The 10267-nt window shown below is 34.7% G+C and overlaps 1 protein-coding gene across 1 annotated transcript; it reads right to left on the minus strand.

The window, feature by feature from the left end:
- Nucleotides 1-262: 262 nt before the first annotated feature.
- Nucleotides 263-9069, minus strand: LOC111697624 (myosin heavy chain, muscle). Its single transcript, XM_023467690.1, has 11 exons — nt 8972-9069; nt 7428-7533; nt 6770-6896; nt 6390-6518; nt 6237-6336; nt 6112-6169; nt 1324-6040; nt 1077-1244; nt 833-1008; nt 534-665; nt 263-463 (listed from the first exon to the last, which is right to left on the minus strand). The coding sequence occupies exons 2-11, from the start codon at nt 7511-7513 to the stop codon at nt 352-354; spliced, it is 5805 nt and encodes a 1934-aa protein (XP_023323458.1). The 5' UTR covers nt 7514-7533; nt 8972-9069; the 3' UTR covers nt 263-351.
- Between the last annotated feature and the right edge of the window lie 1198 nt (nt 9070-10267).

Below are 10267 nucleotides of genomic sequence, written 5' to 3' on the forward strand. Positions count from 1 at the left end.
TAGGTTGTAGTGAACAAATTATATATTTCATATCAAAGTTAGCATTCACAATTTAACAATAGGTACATAAAATGTCATTTCTACTTTTGAATGGTACATAAAATGTCATTTCTACTGGTGAATGGTACATATATATAGCATAAAACTTGGTACATAGGATTCAGTGGTGCCTTTTTTTAGTTAGAGATATCATATATTATAAATATTTGTAAATTTACTAATTTTTTTTGTCTTTTTAGTTTGCAAAAATGGAGAAAATATTAAAAACAAATAATATTGATCAGCAGTTTTGTATTCCATTAGGCTTTTAGTCGTTATCAAGTATTCATTTTAAATTCTGATGAAGAAATTTTAATAATCTCTGGCCAATGACTGGCTCCTTCCTCTGGCTCTATACTTGGCGCAGGCCTGCTCTGAAATATCCGCCCGTTCACATGATTCTGTCAGATCAACCTGAGCCTTCCTGCAATATGAGAAAAAAATGAAAAATTTTAAATTTTTGTGTCTTTTAGGTTTGATCTTGAATCCAGTACCTGAACTTGGCAAGGTTAGTGGAAGCAATCTCCTCCGCCTCTTCAATCTGCTTCTTGTAAGTCCTGATCTGCTGTTGAAGCTTGTCAACCAAATCCCGCATTCGTTCAGCATTCTTACGATCCTCCTCAGATCTAAAATAAAAACAGGTACTTTGAACATCTTCCATATTAAGTCTTCTCCCTTAGGTCACACTGGTCATGTTGACCACAGAAACATTTGGACGGCTAGGAGCGCCAACCTCTTATTCATTGAATGATGGATTATCCTTTAAAATAATATTTTTTAAACTTGTGCTCACCTGAAAGTATATTCTTTAATTCCTCTCTCAGCCTTCTTTAGATTTTTGTAAGCATCACCGGAACGTCTTTGCTCGGCATCAAGCTCAGCTTCAAGTTCTCTGCATCTAGCATCAAGCTTGGCTGCCATCTTACGTCCCCATTTAATAGCATTAGTCTCTGCATCATCAAGTTGAATCTAAACAGTAAATATATTTACAAGTTTTTAAAATTCATTTTTATTGATACAAAGAGACTTTGTAATACCTGAAGATCTTTTGTCCTAGCTTCCATTTCTCTCTTTTCTTTCTCCAAGATTTGGGCATTTTCCTGTTCAGATCTAAGCTCATCGGCCAACTTTGCTGCGTCCATCATGTACCTCTTGGCCTTCTCCTCAGTGTCATGAGCTTCTGCAGCAGCTTCGTCACCCTCACTCTGAATTTTGATATTGCAATTATTAAATCAAAGTGAGAAAATAAGTTAAATGAAAATTTATAAAGTTTAAAATACTAACCCTCAAATCTGCAAGATCACTCTCCAATTTCCTCTTTGAGCTGTAGAGCCCCTGGTTTTGGACAGTAAGATCAGCAAGTTGTTCATTTGTGTCACAGAGTTCCTGTTCAGCCTGCTTCCTAGCACGATCTGCTTGCTCAAGCATGGTTTTGGTTTCTTCAAGAGCATTTTGGCTGGAATGGGCTTTCCTTTCAGCATTCAACATGTAGTCTCTGGCTCTATCCTTGGCGACTTGTTCAGCCTCAAACTGCATAGTTTTGTCTTTGATTCTTTCCTGATAGAGTTTGATACTCTTCTGGAGCTCCATGTTGGCCATGTTAGCATGATCAAGAGCAGACTCAAGTTCATTGATGTCAAGTTCCAACTTCTTTCTCATTCTTATTGCCTCAGCCTTTGACTTGCTTTCTTGTTCAATGGCACACTGCATCTGTTCCATAACTTTAGCATGGTTTCTCCTTGTGCCCTCGAACTCTTCTTCTTTTTCTTGAATCCTCTTTTCAATATCTGCCTTAACCTGATTAACCTCCAAAGAAAGACGTAGGTATTTATTTTCTTCCTGCTCTAATGCAGACTCAGCATCCCCCAATGCTTGTTCAAGTTCATTCTTCTCAGCTTCCAGTTTCTTCCTCTGCTTTTCAATCTCATGGATAGATCTACCACCTTCACTTATCTGTTCCATCAGGTCCTTGATCTCATCACTTAAAGATCTGTTTTCTCTCCTAACATCATCTAATTGAGAGGCTGCTTCATCATAACCATTCTTAACTCTGAATAGCTCAGCAGAAGCATTACGGCATTCTTTCTGAGAATTGTTCAGCTCAAGAGAAATAGTGTCTGCTTTTGTTTTCCATTCAGCGATTACCTTATCCATAAGCTTGACTCTTTTTTCAGCTTGGTTGTACATGATGTTGACTTGGTCAACCCGGTGAGCCATTTCTTCAATATCCTTCTGGACTTGTAGTTTTGCCTTTTCAAGGGAAACAAGCTTGGAGTTGAGGTTCTCCATGGTGGATTCATTTTCAGCCAAGCGAGCTTGTAGCTTTAGTTTTGTCATTTCCAGTTCCTCAATTTTCCCCAAAGCATCAGTCTCATACTTGCAACGCCACATGTTAGAATCTGCCATGAGTTTCTGCAGATGTCTTCCAGCTTCATTCTTTTGTTGCTGTTCATCTTCAAAATGTTCTTTAACTCCATCATATTCATGCTCAAGAGTACGAAATCTTCCTAGGAGAGACTGTCTTTCTTTAGATTCTTCATCACACATTCTTTTGGCATCATCCAGTTGGCTGCTCAGTGTAATCTTAATCTTTTGAAGCATAGAGACATTGTTTAGAAGATCTTCTAATCTGCTGTACAGGTTTGAGTTTTCTGACATTTGCCTCTTATTGGCTGAATCATATTCTCCCAGAACAACAGCACTCTCATCAATCTTTTTCATGAATGATTGAAGTTGAGCATGGAGAGCCTTGAGATTCTTTTCAGCCACAGCCTTTTCATGGACAACATGGTCATTAGCTGCTCTTGTATCATCCAGCTGCATTTTTACAGCAACCTTATCCTTCTCCATTTTAGCTTTGATCTTGTTAAGCTGATCACACTGTTCTGACATTTCTGCAATGGCATCTTGATGCTTCTTCCTTAGACTCAATAGAGTGGACTCTTGTTGAATGTTGCATTCCTCAACATCCTTTCTCATCTTCATTATTTCAGCTTCTCTTTTCTTGTTAAGCTCAATTTGAGCAGCTGTAGTGACACATGACTCATCAAGTCTTTCAGTAAGCTCATCATACTCTCTTGAGAGATCATTTCTTTGCCTCTCTGCCTTTGATCTTGATTGCCTTTCCGCCTCTAACTCTTCTTCCATTTCTTCAACTCTTGCTTGTAGTTCTTTGATGATTCTTTGAGTGCGACCAACTCCATTTTGCTCATCATCAAGCTTCCCCATCAATGTGTTTAGCTCAGTATCTTTTCTCATTATTGATTGTTCAAGTTCCCTCTTGGAGCGTTCAATATCAAGGACCATTTCTTGACACATCTTAAGGTCTCCTTCAATTTTACGCCTGTCTTTTTCAATGTTGTACTTCATGCGCTTTTCCTTCTCAAGTGACCCATCCATTTGGTCAAGAGTTTTCTCCAGCTTAGACTTCACTTCATTGAGATGAGTAACCTTATCCTCAGCAGAATTTAGGTCTTCTGATGCCTTTCCAACAGTTTCTTGGATATACTTCTTTTCTTTGTTAAGTTTTGAAATTGTCTCATCTTGGTAAAGAACTTCATCATTTAATCCTCTGAGAACCTGGTCTCGCTTCCCCTTTTCAGCAGATACTTTCTCAAGCTTAGAAGTAAGATCAGCATAATCCCTTTTCAGGTTGGTAAATTCCCTTTCAACAGATTTCTTATCATCATCAGCTGAAGCCTTGTTCCTCTCCTCACTTGCAAGCTTAGATTCACACTCTTCCAGCTGAAGCTCCAAGTCAGCTTTTTGAGTTGAAAGCTTTGCCAGCTTTTCTTGGTAAGAAGATAAGTCACCTTGTTCATCATTCAGCTTCTTTTTCAGTTGATTGATTTCATCAACCATCAGATTATTTTCTTCCTCCAATTGTTTCTTGGTATTTAACTGTTCTTCATAAGCTCCATAGGCAGTTTTAGCCTTCTCTTCCAGGAGTCTCAATTCTTCCTCAGGATTAGGCACTCCAACCATTGGTTTAGTTTTACGGATAATGACAAACCATCCCCAGTCCCTGTTTTTTATGTAGTTTCTAAACTGGCGTTGAATAACCTTAATCATGTTTCTTTGGTTTGACTTCTTCTGGAATCTTTCTCTTCCAAATCGGGCATAGACCTGTCCTTGAAGGAACCTGATCAACTTGGTAACAATATCATCTCTTTTTTCTTCAAGGAGAGCAAGTGCTCCAGCTCTAAAGAATACCTTGGTGTTACCAATGCGGTATTTTTCAGCCTCAAAACCTTCAGTCATATCAAGAATAGTTGATGCTGCTTTCTTTTCTTCTGTTTTTGCATCAACCTTTCCTTGGGCAAGAATAGTGTAACGCTGTTTAAAGTCTGGGTAAAGAATTCTGTTGGGGAATCCTCTCATGCAAATCCTAATACCTTCAAGAACACCATTACAAGTGAGCTGGTGCATGATCAATGGAGCCTCAACTGCTCCAGGCTGCTTGTGAGTATTTGGAACAATGCAACGAATGAAATGAGGTTCAGTGCTGTGAAGAGTACTCATTAGTGATGTAAGCTGAACAAGATAAACTGATGATACAGTTTTACCACCACTGCCCTTCTTCTTCTTTCCCTTGGCATCATCCTTTGGTGCTACTAAAGGTTGACCAGGATGATCAGCCCAGAGATGCACAAGCAGAGCATTGGTAGCAGTAGATTTGAAAATTTCAACAACTGAATCATTTACTGGATCTTTATTTTTCTCCAGCCAGCCAGTTACATTGTAAGAAACTAATCCAGCATAATGAGAAATGGCAAAGTGGGCATTTTTATCTGTTTTGGATTGAGGCTTCAGGAAAATTGGAAGTTTTCCTAGTGATGCTTTCAGCTTTTCCTCAAATGATTTATCAGTTGCCTTAGGGAATAGAGACTCCTCTTCCAGGATGGCCCAAAGACCCATAGGCTTTTCAAACATAATAATGCAAGCTTGCAAATCCATTCCGAAGTCAACCATTACCCAGTCAATTCCTTCAGAAACATATTCCTGCTGTTCAACAACAAACATATGATGATTAAAAAACTGTTGAAGCTTCTCATTTACAAAGTTGATGGAAATCTGCTCGAATCCATTGTATTCAAAGATCTCAAATCCAGCAATGTCTAATACAGCAACAAAGTTAACCTTCTTCATGGTAGCATCAATTAGGGTTTCATTACACTTTTCAATGAGCCATTTGAACAGACGGTCGAAAATGGCCCTGGCAATACCACCAACAGCATTCATGGACTGCTCAATATTTTGTCCTTTTGTGACCCATTCTGTACCAACCTTAATCCTTGGTTTACAAAATGCTTTCATAACTGATTCAGCATCAATTCCTAAGTTGCTTGCCACCTTTCCAGCAATATCCATAGCATCAGGTTCACACTGCTCATCTCTACCCTTTTGTTTGAACCTCATCTCTCCCATGGTCATAACAGCAGCAGTCAATTTGTAACAATTCCATTTCTCCTCTTGACTAAATCCAATAATATCAAAGGCACTGTCAGTATATTCCAGTTCTTCATTATCATCAATAGAAGCAACGGTGACCTTTCCTTGAGACACATAGGAATAGTCATAAATATCATCTCCAAGATTACATTTAGCCTTCAGATCAGGGACAAATGGCTGAAGGAGCTGATAAAAGATATGGTAAGATCTTTCAACTTCCTGTTGTTGAGTGATTCTTGACTTTTCCAGCAGATAGGATTCAATGTCGCAACCGGCAAGCTTACCAGAAGCATTGAAATGGATTCGAATGAATTTACCAAATCTTGAGGAGTTGTCATTCCTTGATGTTTTGGCATTACCATAAGATTCCAAAATGGGATTGGTTGCCACAATTTGGTCCTCAAGAGACACTTTCTTGGTATCTGATTTCTTTCCGGTGGTAGCGACCATGGCAAGATATGAAATGACCTTTTTGGTGTTTTCAGTTTTTCCTGCACCTGACTCTCCAGTAATCAGCATAGATTGGTTCTTACTGTTCTGCAACATGTTCCTAGAACATAATTCAAAATTTATTTTTCTGTTATTTCAACTCTGTTTGAAATAATATATATCTATTTTTACCTATATGCAGTCTCAGTAATAGCCCATAGATGAGGGGGCACTTCATTCCTCCTTTTGCCTACAATTTAATATAGAAATTACAAAAGAGAATCAAGGGGAAAAGAATTAAGGATTCTGATTTTTACCAAGATAGAGCTTGACTACAGTTGGAGTGTAGATAGGAAACCTCTTGTAGGGGTTTACAACAACACAGAATAGACCAGAATATGTATAGATAAGTTTAGTCTGAAAAAAAGAATAATAAATCTAAATTTTTTTTAATTTAAAAAAATAGTTGCCTGATATCTAGTCTTGAGATTCCAGAATACAGAAGCATCATTAAGAAAAGTAAGATTAGCCATGTCCTCACATTTCTCAAACTTTGGTGGATTCACTTGACCAACTTGCTCTGACTTGAACGTCTTTTTCTAAATAAATTTTAACAGACTTAGTAATATACTTAATTGTATTGCTAAAAATAAAACAGTTTTAGAATGATGCCTTTTTAACCAAACATTTAAAATTGTAATAGAGACTGAAATGTCTTTTTTTTTGATAAAAGGATTTAGTATGAAGTCTTTTTCACGAGTTTTAAATTATAGATCAAAAAAGGACTGAAAATCTTCCAAAACAGACAGGAAGTACTTTCTTGCAGTTAATTTTACATGTTTAGTTTTACCTCATGACCAATGAGTACAACTGCCTTCCCCCCCTCGTTGCTTTCCAGAAGGGATTCCAGGAAACCTCCTTCTCCATCAGGACACCAATAGGACTTCTTGGAATCATACGGCTTGGCCTGGGCTTCCCTGGAAAATAAAGGTAAATAACCTAACGTACTCACAAAATAAGAAAACCTAAGTATAATCTTTTTGGAAATGTATTAGTCTACAATAACATAAATAAATTTTTAAATTTTAAATTTACTTTAATTAAAGCTACTTTCCCGTTCTATTCATTATCAAATAGAATATTTACAACGCAATCAAATCTGGTCATGTTAAAATATACTTTTGGCAAAACGTTTTTTTATCAATGGGTACCCTGCGTAGAATCTAAAGTGTTTTGGCTTTTATCTATTTTCAAAGTACAGAGTGGACTGAATAGGGCTTAATGTGAAAGCATTGAAAATATGAATGCAAACTTCTCCAACATTTATTAATCTTTAAATTTTAAATTTTCAAAATTTTTAATCTCATTCTTGCTGTTAACCATGCCATATTTTATACTTATTTATTGTTATTATTTTCACTATTATTATTATTATTATTACTATCATTATTATTATTATTATTATCATTATCATTATTATTATTATTATTATTATCATCATCATTGACCTCTTCATCTCCATAGAGACTACTAGGTATGGAGCTGGATCTGGGTCAGGTTCTCCAGTCTTTCCTAGTTTAACGTGACCAGGCATACTTGTAGTCTAGGGTTTACCTACAATATCAGATTTTAATGGCGACCTTTAAACGTTTAAATATTATAGATCTAAGGGTTGCATATGGACTTATGTTAAATGAGATTTACAGTAAGATATTAAATGATCTGGCAAAAATGGAAACAAGTGTTCAGAGCTGGGCCTGTAGGGAAGCGGGAATTTAAGAAAATAAACTCGACAATTCCCGTACAGTCGTCTCTGAAGTCTGATTCTTTGTGAGTAGCCCTAGTTTGCACTTGCAGTGTAGGGTGTACCTTTAAATCAAATCCATAAAGAAATGTGGTGTAAACAAATTAACAATAAAATATGCAATCTAAGACAGGTAAAGTTGCAGTGTAATAAATTATTATTTTAATCATTTGTATGAAGCAGTACGTATAGTGTTTATACCTTCACTTGAATCAAAATCTATGTTAGTTCTCCAATATTACGAAAAATTAACAAATTAGAGATTACTCACACTATTCTCTCTGGTACTTTAACTATGCTTAGATCAACTAACTAAAGTTTGAAATCTTAAAGGATAACATATTCAGGTTGCAAAGATAAGATTAGAAAATTATAATTTGTTGCGAGTATTCAATTTTTTATGTTTATCTAACTTAAAAAAACAGAACTTTATCTATGGGGTTACCATTCTATACTTTATCTGTTATCCATCGAAATGGCAAAGGAACTATAGGAACTATAGGAACTATAGGAATTATAGGAACTATAGGAACTATAGGAACTATAGGAACTATAGGAACTATAGGAACTATAGGAACTATAGTTTTTTATAAATTCTGAATTTTAAAGACAAATAAGAGAAGTGCTAAATAGAGGACATTATGATCGAATCATTTAAAACTTTCGATAGAATCTTTTAAAATTTCAATAATATTTTTTTTTTAAATCTAATAGAATCTCATGAAAATTTGATTTTAAAAAAAATCTTTTATATAACCTAAAAGTCTTTAATATCTAAAAAAGTGATTAATAGGAATAACTGAAATCTTCTGGCAGGCTTAACGAACGTTTTATGTAAATTTTTGAGAAAAAACTGTACCCAATCTTGTTGTTTAAGAAAAATCTGTACCCAATCTTGTTGTTTAAGAAAAATCTGTACCCAATCTTGTTGTTTAAGAAAAAACTGTACCCAATCTTGTTGTTTAAGAAAAAACTGTACCCAATCTTGTTGTCTGAGCAAGTATGAATTATATATCAATGTTTATAATTTAGAAAACCAATTGTGGTTATCTACCAAAATTACTTGGGAATATATTCTGCAGGACATCATACAGGAATTATCATCAGAATTAAACACTTTAAACTTCAGATTAAGGTTTCAAGGGTACCGTTGTGAATCGGGCATTGCCATATTTGAAATTACATACTTACAGTTTCTTTAAATATATTTTTTGCTATGTTTTCAAGTCCCTAAAAGTAGAGAGTTACCTTGGGTAGTTTAGGAGTCCAGATGCTTGAGGGGACTGAGGGATCTAAAAGCAGTGTCCCTAAAAGTCAACTTTCTCCACTTTAGGTTACCTTTTAAATGTCAGATGCAGGGGGAGTTTGGGGGATATTTGTTCTGCATTGTAGGAGTCCTGGACTCTTGTTTAGTATCCATCTATCATTTACAAATTTCTCCACTAAATAGTTTGTTGTTCATAATTAATCAACCAAAAGTGCAATAAACTTTAAATGTTTTAATATTGAACAAAATAGAAAATACAAAATGTCTATATTTAAGAAGATTTATAAAATGTTTACTTTTCGTTAACGTTAGGGCATTAGAGAATTGTTGATCTTTAACGATGTTTTGTAGAATCTTTAGCGATGTGTCATCTTTAACGATTTCTTATCTTAGCGATGTATTATAGGATCTTTAACAATATGTTATCTTTAACAATGTATTTTATAATACGATATATTATATAATACGATGTGTTATCTTTAACAATGTATTTTATAATACGATGTATTATCTTTAACAATGTATTTTATAATACGATATATTATATAATACGATGTATTATCTTTAACGATGTATTTTATAATACAATATTATCTTTAACAATGTATTTTATAATACGATGTGTTATCTTTAACAATGTACTATATAATACAGGGTGTCCCAATAAACATGGGAATTCAGTGACGAATTTGATATCGTCTTTGTTATTAATTAGCATTGCAATACCTGATTTCAAAAGCCATAATATTATTATGTCTGCTAGAGTTTATTTAATGAAAAGGGTAAATGGCTGTAAAAATGTGTCTATAATGTCTCCGCAAGATGAACAATGAAGGCGGACAAGTTTACTCTGTTTGTATACTGTAATTTTCTTGTTTTACTGAGTACAACCGTATGCAGTCAAAACATAAACAAACAAATTGTAAACATAGCAGACGAAAATCTTACGGATTACAGCTTTCTCAGCAGGTATCACTATACTAAATCAAAGAATTTTTTGAAAAGACGATATCGAATTCGTCTCTGAATTCCCATGTTTATTGGGACACCCTGTACAATGCATTATCTTTAACAATGTATTTTATAATACGATATATTATCTTTAACAATGTATTTTATAATACAATGTGTTATCTTTAACAATGTATTTTATAATACAATGTGTTATCTTTAACAATGTATTTTATAATACAATGTATTATCTTTATCAATGTATTTTATAATACAATGTATTATCTTTAACGATGTATTTTATAACACGATGTATTATCTTCAAC

This window comes from Eurytemora carolleeae, unplaced genomic scaffold (genome assembly GCF_000591075.1).
Source record: "Eurytemora carolleeae unplaced genomic scaffold, Eaff_2.0 scaffold133, whole genome shotgun sequence".
Classification (NCBI taxonomy): Eukaryota; Metazoa; Arthropoda; class Copepoda; order Calanoida; family Temoridae; genus Eurytemora; species Eurytemora carolleeae.